Raw genomic sequence first — 16,084 nt, 5'->3', positions numbered from 1 at the left:
CCGTCTTATAAACTAATGTAGTTCATTCCCATTTTTTAATTTTTAAGCCCCCCCACCAACAAAAATTTTCTGCGCATGTGCCTGGTGGTTTCAAACCTAAACTCCAATTCACAAATCTATTACCCCTTTTTTCCAAATGTCAATCAAAGAATTCCGATTGTAGCGTCCAATTTTTTAAATAACAAAGCCCCCCGTCTTAAAATATTCTAGCGATATCCATTCGTGTATGTAGGGGAGGCTACCTCCGGTCCATTCTTGGTACACAAAACCTTGGGTTTCTCACGAACCGTCTTATAAACCAATGGAGTTCGACCCCATCTTTGCCTTTTTAAGCACCCCCCCCACCCACAAAGAGTTTCCTCGCACGTGCCTGGTGATGTCAAACCTACACTCCAATTCACAAATCTATTACCTTATAATCTATAGCTTATAAACTAAAGCTAAGTCCCCCTGAAATTTGAATTTACTGGTAAATGTTTTCAATGAACCTGTTATAATTGATTCATTGCCCTCTTCCCTGTCATATATTTTTATAAAAGCCTCTTAATCATCCGTGAAATCCATTTGCTTTCATCAAATACAATTGAAAATGAATTATCGCGTCTAATTTGACCACAAAACAAACTCTTTTGTCAATGAGTCTTGAATCGCACATTTCCATCTTTTTTTCTTAATCCCGATAAGATGCATGCCAATGTTGTTTTGAAATCACCCTCTCTTGGTAACAGGATTATAAATACAGATGGTTTTATTTAGCTCGGAAAAAGACAGCACATTTTAAATGCACAGTGGGAAAAGGACATTTTTGAACAAAAAAGAACTATTTGTAGTGAATTAAAACTTGTAAACAAAGCAGTGGGAGGGAGAGATTTTATTTACATAATGGAAAATAGCGTAAAATGCGTTTTCTATTGAGTATAAGCATCATATTTTAGGGTTTGTGTTGTTGGAGGGGGAGGGGGGCTAAGTCCCCCTGAAATTTGAATTTACTAGTAAAATGATTTTTTTTTTGGAAATAAAGAATGAAAGTGTACTCACATTGAAAATAGAAATATCCATTGTTCCAAAGTTAATAAAATTCAGTGTACTATGTTCGATATGTTAAAACATAATGGAAATTAAATTGTAGTGCATGAACATTTTATACGTTATTTCAAGGACGAATAAAAACGGATGTTACCTCGAAAAACCACTATGGTTGAGTTACATAATTTCGTGCATGCCCCCAAAACATGTTTGACTACTTTGTAACATACCAGGTTTTTAAGAATGTGCACAAGAACTTATGACGTACATTCATTGTGCAATTGACAACAATAACAGAAAAAAACCTGTTTGACCACATTATATTATTACGACCATACTCTCAAAATATGTTTGACCACATTATACACCGCCAAATAACCAGTCTGGTAATCTGCCTTGGAAAGGTGCCATGGGAATTGGTATAAGAGCATCAGAATTCCATATATACTTACTACTGATACCTGTTTTATGTATGTTGAAGTATCATTTAGAATTGTTTCTATTTTACTATCATAATCATCTTTTTCTAGGATTACTACTGTATTGCTCTTATCCGCTTTCGTTATTATTAGAGAAACATCCTTAGGGTTTAGGGTTTAGTCCGAATTTTATACCTCTTAAGGTATAAAAATTCGAGATTTATAAAATTCGGACTAAATCCTAAAAATGTACCGATAGAGGAAATTATTTCAAAGATTGAAACAGGGATTCATAAGTTTCGAAAAGATATAAATAATTTAGATGAGTTAAGACTAGGGGTCGTGAATATTTTTACAAATTTTGATAGTTATGAAGAAAACTTTAAGAACAAAGATACAGAATTTCTAAAAGACTTAAAAAAAGATGATTCTCTAATAATAACGAAAGCGAACAAGAGCAATACAGTAGTAATCCTAGAAAAAGATGATTATGATAGTAAAATAGAAACAATTCTAAATGATACTTCAATATATAAAAAACTTAGCTCAGACCCATCTGAATTGTATGTTAAAAGATTAAGAAAAGATTTAGAAGACGTTAAAACAAATGGAAGTATTACACCCCAGACGTATTACAAGTTCTTTCCGAGGGAATCAGTTAGCCCAAGAATATATGATTTGCCAAAAATACATAAAACAGGTATCCTTTTAAGACTTGTGGTTTCAACAACCAATTCACCAACGGTAAAAATCGAGAAATGGGTAGGAATGACACTTAAACCTTTATTATATCTCGAAGATTCGTATAGAAAAAACTCGGAATTCTTAAAAGATAAACTTATAAGTGTAGAAATACCAGAAGATTCTAGATTGTTTAGTTTGGATACCATATCAATGTATACGTATATTCCTTTAGATAAATCGTTTAGTATTTTATCCAAAAAACTTGAGGAACATAAAAATGAGATAGAAGAATTATCTTCGGGAATCGAACTGGAAACTGTATTAAATTTGGTTAAAATAACTAGCAGGTATACTAATTACTTCACGTTTAGAGATAAATTTTACCATCAAATTAGGGGATTGGCAATGGGAGGGCCTTCAAGTCCGTTGTTAGCAAATATTTATATGTAGAGTATGTAGAAAATATAGCTATAGAAACATATTTTTTAAAACCTAAATTTTGGGGCAGATATATGGATGGTATTTTTGTTATTTGGAATTATGGGGAATCACAAATTGAAGGTTTTTTGGAACGTTTAAATAATCTGGGAGGAGAATTAATTTTTACAATTGAAAAGGAAACAGAGAATAAGTTACCGTTTCTAGATATCTTGATCCATAGAAATAATAACGAACTAGCGTTTTCAATTTACTGTAAACCGACTAATAACAAACGTTACTTGTCTTTCGCATCAAATCATCCGATCCAGTTAAAAAGGGGTGTGGTTATTTCTTTAGTTGATATGGTATTAAAATTAGCATCACCAGAATACATAAGCAATGAACTAGTTTTTATTAAGGATATTCTAGTAGGTAATGGCTATCCGGAAAATATGATTTATAAAATAATTGAAAATAGGAAAAAAAAAGTTAATGGAACCAGAAATATTAGAAGACGATGGGTCAAATCATTAAACAAATTACATAACTTTGCCTTTCATCCCAATATTGTCACAAAAATTTAAAAGAGAATTAAAAAACATAGTATAAATACAGCATTTAAATCAGGACAAACTATAAGCTCTTTCTTAAATAAAGGGAAAGACAAGGTACCGAGATATTTGCAAAAGGGAGTATAAAAAATTTAATGCTTTTGTGGTAAATTTAATGTGGGATGAACACAACAGATTTTGAAAAATAGGCTACAGCAACACAAGAATGCCATAGATTGCTCTCTAAAACAAATTAAAACACCGTAAACGTTTGAGTCAGCTGTTGCAGAACATGTTTATAATTTTCCTCATCACAGTATTTTATTTTATCAAACAAAAATAGTAGATACGTCTGTAGGACTTTAACAAAGCTTCAGGGAAATTATACAAATAAAAAAGATAATAAATGGGGGTATTAGTATCAATAGAGATGAAGGGGAATTTAGGATCAATTCAGTTTATGATAGTTTAATTAAAAAGCAGGTAGGATTTTCAACCAGTACTGATTTTAATAATAGTTCTGAAACGAAAGATGACCTTGCGAACAAAGATCAGAATGGGTTAAATTCTGGGAAAAATAAATTAGCCGTTGCTAAGCTTGCAAGGAAGCGCATCCATTCAATTTATAATTCAAACATTGGTTGATGAGTTTGTGAGATTTAATTAGGGGTTATGGGCCGGGGGTTAGCCGACCTTTATTGTTTTGGTTTAAGTATAAATATATTCTTCATTTTTTGATAGATTTCCATTTATATACTGTGAGGAGGCGTGTTTGAATCAATATAGACATTCGATTTTGTTAATACGCCAGTGAATGAAAGTGTTTATTTAATATGTGAGTTTTATTTCCTATTTATTTTTATTTTTTCTTTTGTTGTTTTTTTTTGTTTATTTTGATGTAAGTTAAGGTTTTTAAAAAGAACATTTTTTGTTTCATTTTTTTTTTTTTTTTTCCGTTGAGAAAGGCACCCGGACGTGGGGCCGAAATATTCGGAGTATTTTTGTTTAATTAAGTGTTTATTTTATTGTATTCACTGCTTTATAAAAATTAAAACTCGTTTTTCTTGCTTAATTTTTCGTAAATGCAAAAGTAGTGTGGTCTAAGAAATTATTTAGTTTTATCTTCTGTAGGCTACAGGCTGTTTCAAAAGCAGCCTGTAGTTTTATTTTGCACTGTAAATACCATTGGGGAAGTTGTTGCAAAAATATCTGCTTTGCCTGTTTGTTTATTCATTGGCGGAAAATTACTCTTTGTTTTGTTTCGTCTTTTTCTTAATTATTGTGTTTTTTTGTTCTTCATTATTTATTGCATGTCATTGATATCCTATGGAATTTCAGAACGCATTTAGCAGCAGTATAAACCAGCTATATATCAAAGGCTACATCAAATCTAAATGTGCTTAGGCACAATATGTTTTAAAGTGGTTTTAAGGTATTAGGGTGAGGTTGTCGGTGATGCCTTTATTTACTCCCTTTATAGGTGAGATAACTATGGCCGTAAGGTAATTAAACTTTCGTGGCATGCCTTAGGCTATGACCTGACTAATGAGGCGTACCAGCTGGGTATATTCGAGAGATTAAATGTAGATTGTAAAGAGGTTGGCTATAACACAATACTTTTATTCAGCTAACATACACTAGTACAGGGTTTGATAATATATATATATATATATATATTCCGCTGGGATTGGTGGTCCCAGGGAGACGACAAGTATAAGAAATCTACAATCAGATATAATACAATTAGACACTTACAATAATCCGACAATATTCCAAGGTATTTCCAAATCAACGGACCAGAGGTCAGTCCGGCATAGAATTAGTATCTCACCTCCCGTTCCCATAAAATATATCTCTTATACATTTCATCAACCACACCTTATCAGGCCCACTGACGCATATAGCTAGGAATTGGTGATTTCTCAATTTCCTATAATGCATAAAAAAACCAGGATATGTTCCTTATCTTAATAAAAAGTGGTATTTCGAAACTTTTATTTGCGTCTTAATGTTTTTATGAAAATCCCAAACTGACTTTATTAGAAAGCATCACCACAAATGGACAAAAATAGTGCTATATTTGAAAATCTTGGTACTTGAGTGTGGTGTTCTTTGGTTTCTTTACTTATGAAATCAAAACATCTGTACGAGCAAATTATGAATTATAAAGATCACCACGTTTATTTTTGAAAAAAAAATTTTTGAATCTCCCATGGAATCCCCTCAAAGGACACATATTGAGATTTCATTTTCTTCCTTTTAAATTTGAGGTTAATACAAATGCATAAGGTCATACAAATGCAGCTTGTAATTGTGACTCTGTAGACGTTACTTTTTAACTTCAGAATGATATCCCCAGTGTAACCATCAATTTTTTGACTGTCAAAACAGTTAGCAGCACCTATACAAGTCCCTTAGGTACTTAAAACAAATTAGAATAGTTTTTTTGTGTTGTAAAATGCGTGTTTTTGACATCTGAAAAAAATTGTCACCGACATTTTTAACCAGCTTTCAGAAAGATGTTACCTATAATAATTGAGGATCCTGCGACAAAATGAGGGATGTTGCTGAGGAATTTTATTGTGAGATTCAAATATTGACGAAGACCACACTGCCTTTCCATATCAAACAAACACAACTTAAAAACAATAGGGAAATTTTTTCCAAGACAGTGCAATTTAAATCGGTGAATATTTCGGCCCTATGTCCAAGGGCCGTCTTCAGCACAACATTAAAGAAAAAACATATATAAAAACAAACTTACATTAAAATACGAAGTTTAAAACTAAAAATGCTTTTTAAAAAAAACGCTTTTAAATGATGCTTTTAAATGATGAGTTCATTCAAACTTTTGAATGAACTCATCCTCTCTCATCATTTTATTTATCAGTCCTGGTTGAACTTCGTTGAAGTAAGAATACTGGGGCTGTTTTAAAGGTTTTTTAAAAGCGTTTTTTTTTTAAAGCATTTTTAGTTTTAAACTTCGTATTTTAATGTAAGTTTGTTTTTATATATATATTTTCTTTAATGTTGTGCTGAAGACGGCCCTTGGACATAGGGCCGAAATATTCACCGATTTAAATTGCACTGTCTTGGAAAAAATTTCCCTATTGTTTTTAAGTTGTGTTTGTTTGATATTGTGAGATTAAAAGAGTTTAAAGCCTAAAATGAAGCCAATCTATTACTTCATATAGGAATTATTTGTCGACTGCGTATTTATTTCAAATTTTGGTGATTGGTATAATCATTTTGAAGTTTCGAGCTCCCATTCGATTCTCTGTTAGCGTTTTAGGGTAAATCTGTTGGTGCTAAAAATGACAGCAATATGCCTGTTTTCATAATTGAAGTGAATATTATGAGAATAATTTTATACATTTCGTAACAAAATGTCACGTCGGCAGCCTATGCTGGTGAAACGGAGCAATAGCTAAATGAATTATATCTTTTTTGCAAACTTGTTTTCCTTTGTAGAATTTTTTCAGCTATTAATGTTCTCATTAGTACCTTTTTTCTTTGGGTCTGTACCTTCCCCTCTCAGTTATGATACTGTTGCAATTTGTACTATAATTTTAATATTTTCTGCGTAATGTGCACATTTTTGTGTTTATTTTCTCTCCTCCTGCTCCAAAGCAAATCCTGGTTTGGTTGTCTGTGTGAATTTGTAATTATTTTTTTCTGACCGTTTATGGGTTCCTCAAAATTCAATTAAAATATCAGCAAAGTTGGGGATTTTTTAGACAGTGTCTAGAGAATTGAACATTCCAAAGCATAACAAAAATTAAATACCGTCACATTACTGCTTTTTTAGTTCGAAAAATAAGTTTTCTGCTGCTAAAAAAAAATTATGTTTGCTTGATCAAAAGTTAATTCCTCCCCCCAAAAAAGATATAGGCCCCAACTGAAAAACTGAAGTGAAGCAACTTGTGTATTTTTTTTTTTTTTCGCTATACATATTCGTTCTGAATCCTTATATCCGTTGTACTGTAAGTGTATTTAGATAATCATAATGTCTCGAATGATTTTTATGAGATTATCTCAGTGTTCATCCGTAAGAGAACATAAAATAAGTGAAAAAAAGTGAGGTTATCTGTATCTGTAATCCTGAAGAAAAACTTTTGAAGGAAATAAGCTTCAAGTACTGGGAAACCTTGCCAATTTTGCTTACGATCCCCAGAACTATGGTTACATTGAACTACTTGAGATTCCCAGACTCTTCATTGGTTCTTGTTACGACGGTCCACCCATCAGACGTGAATTTGCCATTGGAGGGATCGCCAATTGTTGTGGCTGTAAGTAATAAAAAAAAACATAGGTTAGAATTTCGTGAAGTTACTATGTTTTAGGCTAGCGTTTCCTTAGGGTTGGCCTGACTAAGTACACGAGGCGTACCTACTGGGTATAGATCAGAAGCTTAAATAACGTTATAGAGAGGCTGAATATTAATAAGGTTATTTTTATTTGACTCACAACAACGATACAGGGATCTGGCGGTATATAAGCCAATGGGACTATTCGTCCCACAGCATAAAATGAATACAATAATATAACTATAAACTATAAGACATTAAGGCACTTACGATATTCCAAAGCACTCCTAAGCAAAAAGGAGCTGAGGTCACCTGAGCTTTTTATAAAATAAAAAGTTACTAGATACAATAAAATGTATCTTTTACACCTTATGTCAACCATGTCTTATCGGGCCACAAACGTATATAAGCAAGGAGTGGTAATTTCTGAATTTCCTTTCAAAGCCTACACACATACTGGAACCCGGGACATGTGGTTCTCTTACGGTTAATTCCCAAACTTTTATCTTAGTAAAAAGTGGTAATTCAAAACTTCGCCTTTTGTATTTTGCGTCTTAACATTTTATTTTTAATAAAATCAATTTTGACTTAATTGGCAGCTTACTACAGTACTTCCCATCTTGATAAGAGCTGTTCCCAACTCTTAACTTTTAAACTTTAAACTTTTAGCTTAAAGTTTTAAACTTTTACTTTAAAACAACAATTTTAAGTACTTTGAATCATTCTTTAGCATACAACATCAATTGATTTCTTTTGGTTTATCTTCATAGACAAATGTAGCGTGAAAGGCCATGCCTGATCTCCAATGATATAAATTTGGGATATATCCCTGTGTTTCCGTTTTTGATGTCTTTTTGTCTTTTACATGTTTGCACGTTGACGACAAACTGCTGTTTTGATAAGAGAGACGCAGGGTCACACCCCTTTCCGATATTCTTCTATCTTCTATTCTTCTATCTAATATTCTTCTATCTTCTATTCTTCTATCTATGTTCCCTTTTATTATGACCGACTAATTGCTTAAGCAACAAGATTTAAAGTTATTTTAGAAACTGTTCGATTAATTTGAGTTTAAATTTAATTCCCATTAATAATTAATTTATTTGATAGCGTGGTTTATCTAATATTTTTGATTTTAACTTCAAATTCCACAAATTTTTACTTTAACACAAAATATTTCTTTCAATATATTAAAGCTATTTATGCTATAAGTAGCACTTGCTTTGACATATCCTAGGCCTAATGTAAGTTCTGAGTTTATCTCACTTCATAGCCTCTGAATTTGTAACAAAATTCTCCCAAATGTGGTATACTTCCTAGGTATCAAATGGCGTATCAAATGGACCATTCCATTTGAATGGCCCGTATCAAATGGCGTGAATCTTTGGCCCCATGGTACCATTAAACTGGCTTTGAAGTTTTGGGGATTGTATGTAATGTTTCAAATCAAATGGGGAGTCAAAATTGAGTGTTAATTATGACATAAAAACTATGTCTGGGAAGAAAAATTTCAAATATTAGACACAGGAATAAATCTCAAATTGGTACATAGAATGATCAATAAAGTACTAATAAAGATTACATCTTGAACAAACACAAGAACGAAGCAATTTTTTCCCATATAGGTCCTTAGGGTTATCCCTTTTTAGCCATCAGTTTTTTTTTCTACAAAAAAACAAAAACAAAACACAATAATGACGTACCCTTTGAATTTATTTAATCACTGTAGTGTTTATTCTTGGTGCAAATTTTAAATAGGCCCAGTTAGACTTTTAATCGGATTAGTCATTAGGCGTAAACAACTGCATAGAAATCCACTGTTTTCTTCCGCTCTTGTATAGATAGAAAAAAGTATTTTCTAGAGAGCGGTTAATTACAGCTATCTGGGGCTATTCACTTCTAAGTAACATGATTTTGCTAGGGAAATTTATGTTTATGCGCTTAGTTTATGCGCTGTTTATGAAGAAAACATTGATTTATTTATAACATAAGATTAATAAAAGCCTTACTTAAAACGTTAGCCAATTAAAAAAGGATTTAGGATTAAAAATTAATGCGTACGCAATTCAGAACGTTGCTAAATGACAGAGTTTTTAAAGAGTAGTAAAAACATTTTATGACTAGCCTATATATTGTCTATATAACACTGATTATACGATTATATACATTAATTACTAAATTGTTTTTTTTTGTTTTTTAATCTTTGTTTTCTAACTTTTTCTTTTGTTCCGTATTAGATAAACTTTTCTCAGTAACTGCTTTCAGCTCAGTCTGTTAATTTGTTTATGTCAACCTTTGACCTTTTTTAATTGTCTTCGAATTCTTGGTAATTGAGTTTGATAAATTATTTGGGTGTCATCTGTTTTCTATTTTTTAATAACCGTAGGGGGCAAAATATTAAACAAAATTTCACGACAACAGTCTTGTAGCTCACGACTGAGATTTGACAAGGCTCAAAGTGTAACTGTTCGATTTTTTACCTGTTATGCTTGTACTTGGATATTTTCTTACCACAGAGTGCTTTCGGTATCTCAATCAAACGTTCCCAGGTTCTTTATCCACACTGTTACAGCTGAAAGGTTTATTATGAACATACACACAACAGTTTTTTTTTCAGCCACACTCTTTATTCGTGACAACAGTCTTTTCGTAGGCTCTTCCCTGTATCGAAAGGTGGTCGTTTTACCAAGGAATATTTTCTTGTCTCCATATTTTTATTATATTTTTATACCCTGCTTTATCTGCAGCGGAATTCGCTTACCTTTGTATGCATATTTGTGTATCAATTTGAAGGAAAGTCGGCGAATCTTTACGGGTGCCACTTGTCACCACCATTAGATTTTTACGCCTCAAAGTTTTAAATTTGGCGCTCCAACAGCGTTTTCTTAGCTTTCTTACGTACTGTAGTTTATTTTAAGACATATAAGCGAACATGACTGTTTTCGAATAACTAACTGTTTTCGCTTTAACTTCGCATAACCAACTAGCAGTCGGGCCTTCAAATTTCAACATTAATCCATGCCATTTGGACTATTCAGACGCCTTTTAAAATTGTTTCTGCCACGCCATAAAATTTTCTCCAAAACGACTCCTTAATGAAGAGCATAATTTCCTATGCCCCCCGAAGTGTAATTTCAACATATTTTATAAGACAATAATTATCATGGTCTGGTGTACACTTGTGGGTACTAAGGCTCATCTTTAGCGTAATATACCGTTATTAATAGTTATATATTTCCAAGCGCCTCTAATTAATATATTTCCTAAGATATCCTTTTATTCTTATCGTTGACACCTAGGATTTCAATTTACTGCCCAAAAAAAGTCTGATAACATAAATGGCAATAGTCAGCGTCTAACTTTGTTTTATTATTTCTGTGGGGAGTGGTTTTTCCTATAAACTTATGTGATTTCGCACCGTCTCAAAAATGCCAGTTGAATTTCTGCCTTGATTTGTTAAACAACTCCCGATTTGTGCATAGAAGAAAAAAGGTTACTGTTCCGTGGTTAAAGTGGTGAATTTCTCCAATGCTAACAGCAGAGAGCAGTTATATATATCCTACCTGTTACGATTACCATTGGGCTCTTTCGCCTCTAATTAATCGAATATGGTGGATGTTTCCGTGGATGTGCTGGGAATTTTTTTCTGTGGAGGGGTTGAGTTTTGGGCTATTGTTTATTGAGATTCAAAGTCTCCTAGAGTTAAAATGATTATCGTGAACTTGTTCCTATAGGTACTTAAGGGATTTATCTATTTCTCTTTTTTTATTAAGTTCCATTTATTTTACTTCTTATAATTAATAAATAATGTGTCACATTATAACTAATTATAAGTTAATGTCATCCAGTTTGTCACATATTGCGAGTAATGTAAACCCTCGCCGAATTTTTCGTTATTATAATTTTTAATTCCCTTCCAAAGTTTTTTTTATAAATAGAATAGAATACGATTAATTGGCTAAAACAGCACAAAAGCGCGTCACCGCAATTACAATGATAAAACAGATTTTAGGGGATAAACATAAAACAAAAAGTTAAATCATTTATAAAAATGGGAAACAAAATACGGGACAAAAGAGTTTTTGTGCCTCATGGTCAAAATTTGGGGACACACGTCAAGTTGGGTATTTGGAGCTCTACGAGCTTTGAGTCTTGATTTTTAAAGGATTGGGGGATTTTCTTTAAAGACGGGGGAGAATACGTCGATGATAGTTAGAACTAAGGCACTTGTGACCAAAATTCATGGTAAGGATTTGACTTCGTGATTCCAATGTAATAAGTTCCAGTCTAGCTAAACCTTCATCGTATGTAGTATAGGACGTCCTAAGTATAATTTTTATTGCTTTTTTGAATACTTTCAATTTTGAGCATGCTTAAATTGAGTTTAACACTGTCAAGATCAATCCTTAAATTGTTAATGAGTGAGTCAAATGTAACTTCCAAATCAGTAGTGGTTTGACAAAGGTTAATTAATGCCAAATATTCAGCAAATTTAAAAGAGTTGTCAAAAACTTGGTAAAAATTATTAAAAACCCTTAAAAATGCTAAAAGACGTAATTTAGTCCCTTGAGGTGCTCCAAAGGAAATCGAGGAAAAACCTGATGGATCCCCGTTAGGAAGGACTACACATTGTTCATGGTCAGACAAAAAACTAGCTACCATACCTAAAACAAAATCTCTGGCAACTAAAGTCCTTGAATTATCAATAACTGTCTGATGATCCAAGTTGCTGAAGGCTTTGCTAATATCAGCAAAACAGCCTCAACGTAGGAACTATTTAACTCAAGATGTTTGAAACCAGTGTCAAGTATATAATTTAAGCAATGCACGGTGCTCTGATTCGGCCTAAAGCCAAACTGATTTGGGTTAATTTTATCTTGAATATCCTCAAAAAGGAAATTGTAAATAAAATTGGAAAAAATAGGAAAAATGGAGGTTTTCCATATTGGTCTGCTCATCGAAAATTCTCAATTTTTGATGAATTCATTGACATTGGAAACTCCCGCGTATTCTGGTTAATTTTTGCAATTTCTAGTGCTGTTGTTAGGGTAGGCATTTTGCTTTCTGGCAAGGTCATTTTATTTTTAATCTACAACCTTATTTAGTTTTTTCGACCCAGTTTTACTGGCTGCCACCAGATGGAGTAAATTAATTTTGGTTTTAATAAAGTGGGTGTTAATCTGGTCCTTGGATGGAGTATGGGGTACGGTCCTAACGTGATTAAAGCTAGGGTAGCCTTTCCTTAGTGTTGGCCTGACTAATTACACAAGGCGTACCTACTGGGTATGGATGAGAAGCTAAAATAACGTTAAAGAGAGGCTAAATATAAATAAGGTTATTTCTATTTGACTCACAACAACGATATAAGGATCCGGCTATATATAAGCCACTGGGAATATTCGTCCCACAGCATAAAACAAATGCAATAATATTATTGTAAACTATAAGACATTAAGACGCTTCCGATATTCCAAAGTACTCCTAAGTAAAAAGGACTAAAGGTCACCCAAGCAATTTAAGATTAAAAGCTACTAGATAGCATAAAATATGTCTTTTATACATTATGTCAACCACGTCTTTCCGGGCCACAAACGTACATAAACAAGGAACACATATCCTGGAACCCAGGATATGTGGTTCTTTTACGGTTTATTTCCAAACTTTTATCTTAGTAAAAAGTGGCAATTAAAAACTTCGCGTTTTGTATTTTGCGTCTTAATATTTTTTATTTTTACTAAAATCAATTTCTCACTCAATTTGTCAGCTTACTACAGTTCGTTTTTAATTTATATAGTCTCAAGACGTGTTAATTGCAGGAATATTTTTTTTCTGGCTTTCTGCTCGAGAGCTAAAATATGGCATTGCAGTTTAAATTTTAGGTAAAATTTGAATATTAAGTCGAAACACTCGATGAACCGTACCTTTGTGCTACAGTTTTTAGTAATATTTTTACTTTAGAATTTGGGGCAGATGGAGAGTAGGATTCTACCGATTCTTTCAAGCCGATCAGCAGACAAAAGTATTTCTAAATTGGAGCTTTGACCCAGGTATATACGAGTACATACGAGTATATTTTACGCTTTAAAAAAAAAAGGGTTTTCTTGCCTGTTTTCAGTGAAATCTTTTTTTTTTAGCATTGGGTCAACTAGTCCCAAAAGCTTCCTAGATATCCAGATACTGCTCTTTTGTTATTACAGTGTTTCCTTCAGAACAACCCATAGAATAGGGTGTTATCTTGTTTTTAAAATAGTTTTTTATAGTCTGAGTCGACTGATAAAATTGTTGGATCTCTGTTATTTGATATATTTTCGAAAATGTGTTTCATTTTTTAAATGAACTGTTGCCCATCAGGGGCGAATCTACAGCATTTTCATTGGGGGAGGGGGCAACAGGGGTCCATATACTAATATTCAAGGAGCATGGGCTATATAATAATTTTTTCTTCACATTATTGGAGGGGCAACTGCCCCCCCCCCCGCCCTTGCCCCTCCCAAACGACGCTCCTGTTGCCCATAGTGCAGAAAGATTGTCATTGGAAATAATAGAATCCTTTTGAAACTAAGAAAAATTATGAAGACGTTTAGAAAGAAGTAGTAAGTGTAAGCTTCGAAAAGTGTAAGCTTTGTTTTGCTAAGAGGTTGAACGGTTTTTCTTTAGATCATTCTATTCGTACCCCTCTTCCCCTCGCAGGGGCGCCAAGACTTAAATATTTAGTGGAGGGAGTATTTTTTGCCGTTCTTCAAATGAAGGAACAAAAATAAGGGATTTTCCAAAATATAAGGGAGGTTCACTTTGGATTTTTTCGATTTTTCCAAGAAACATACTCTAAAAGGTATTTGTCAATATCTGAGGGGGACCAATTTCCGATAGACAAAACTTACGCTTGGCCTAATTATGAATTCAGCTAACGGTTGAACAGTTAAGGCTATAAGCGATTTTTCTCACATAGCAACTGAATTTTTTTTTATAATTTTAGCGTTTTGGACTAGCCTAGGAAAAGGGGAAAAGGTGAGGTTCGCCATTAATAGCCCTATTCCCAATGTTATATTACTATTGGTTCGCTAAACTGCGGGGACGCGGGGTTACAAAAGAATTTTTTTGGGGGGTATTTTTGTTGTAGTTCATATCCTATTTGTATTTATGTAAATCCTCGTGAGCCTGCAAGTGCAACTTCATTCTTACAAAGTGTCTCGATTTCAAGGTCATTGTGCTCTTATAACTGTTGCCGAGTCGTCCTTTGCCACCATTGTCATGCCCAAAGCAGGTAGATTCATTCGGCATTATTTTCCTAGATTCATTCGGCATTATTTTCCATCATTACTTTCCTAGTTCAGCTTTTAGGTCATTAAAAATTCCCGTCAAGTCAGACTGTTCAGTAGTCAGAGGGCTCAGTTGCAGTGATAAGACAGTTAAATCATCAGCAAATTTAAAACGCTAACAAACTATTGCTAAAATACGATTAAAATCAATTAGAAAAGAAAGTAAGCCTTAGTTCAGCTTTTAGGTCATTAAAAATTCCCGTCAAGTCAGACTGTTCAGTAGTCAGAGGGCTCAGTTGCAGTGATAAGACAGTTAAATCATCAGCAAATTTAAAGCGCTAACAAACTATTGCTAAAACTACCTTTCCTAGTTCAGCTTTTAGGTCATTAAAAATTCCCGTCAAGTCAGACTGTTCAGTAGTCAGAGGGCTCAGTTGCAGTGATAAGACAGTTAAATCATCAGCAAATTTAAAATGCTAACAAACTATTGCTAAAATACGATTAAAAACAATTAGAAAAGAAAGTAAGCCTTAGTTCAGCTTTTAGGTCATTAAAAATTCCCGTCAAGTCAGACTGTTCAGTAGTCAGAGGGCTCAGTTGCAGTGATAAGACAGTTCTACCTTTCCTAGTTCAGCTTTTAGGTCATTAAAAATTCCCGTCAAGTCAGACTGTTCAGTAGTCAGAGGGCTCAGTTGCAGTGATAAGACAGTTAAATCATCAGCAAATTTAAAACGCTAACAAACTATTGCTAAAACTACCTTTCCTAGTTCAGCTTTTAGGTCATTAAAAATTCCCGTCAAGTCAGACTGTTCAGTAGTCAGAGGGCTCAGTTGCAGTGATAAGACAGTTAAATCATCAGCAAATTTAAAATGCTAACAAACTATTGCTAAAATACGATTAAAAACAATTTGAAAAGAAAGTAAGCCTTAGTTCAGCTTTTAGGTCATTAAAAATTCCCATCAAGTCAGACTGTTCAGTAGTCAGAGGGCTCAGTTGCAGTGATAAGACAGTTAAAACATCAGCAAATTCAAAACGCTAACAAAATATTGCTAAAATACGATTAAAAACAATTAGAAAAGAAAGTAAGCCTTAGTTCAGCTTTTAGGTCATTAAAAATTCCCGTCAAGTCAGACTGTTCAGTAGTCAGAGGGCTCAGTTGTAGTGATAAGACAGTTCTACCTTTCCTAGTTCAGCTTTTAGGTCATTAAAAATTCCCGTCAAGTCAGACTGTTCAGTAGTCAGAGGGCTCAGTTGCAGTGATAAGACAGTTAAATCATCAGCAAATTTAAAACGCTAACAAACTATTGCTAAAATACGATTAAAAACAATTAGAAAAAAAATTAAGCCTTAGTTCAGCTTTTAGGTCATTAAAAATTCCCGTCAAGTCAGACTGTTCAGTAGTCAGGGGGCTCAGTTGC

At 33.3% G+C, this 16,084-nt stretch overlaps 1 protein-coding gene across 1 annotated transcript in view; it reads left to right on the top strand.

The window, feature by feature from the left end:
* The window catches only part of LOC148947274 (armadillo repeat-containing protein 7), a 94,148-nt gene that overhangs the window by 65,201 nt on the left and 12,863 nt on the right, over positions 1–16,084 (top strand). Inside the window, exon 3 of the mRNA XM_089097358.1 lies at positions 7,222–7,389. Within this exon, the coding sequence (XP_088953484.1) occupies positions 7,222–7,389 (168 nt within the window). The remainder of the gene's footprint in view (positions 1–7,221; positions 7,390–16,084) is intronic.

Source organism: Artemia sp. Qi Xiang Cuo, chromosome 11, assembly GCF_049724085.1.
Source record: "Artemia sp. Qi Xiang Cuo chromosome 11, ASM4972408v1, whole genome shotgun sequence".
Classification (NCBI taxonomy): Eukaryota; Metazoa; Arthropoda; class Branchiopoda; order Anostraca; family Artemiidae; genus Artemia; species Artemia sp. Qi Xiang Cuo.
The sequence above is the reverse complement of the archived record's forward strand: the minus strand, read 5'-3'. Positions and strand labels throughout refer to the sequence as shown.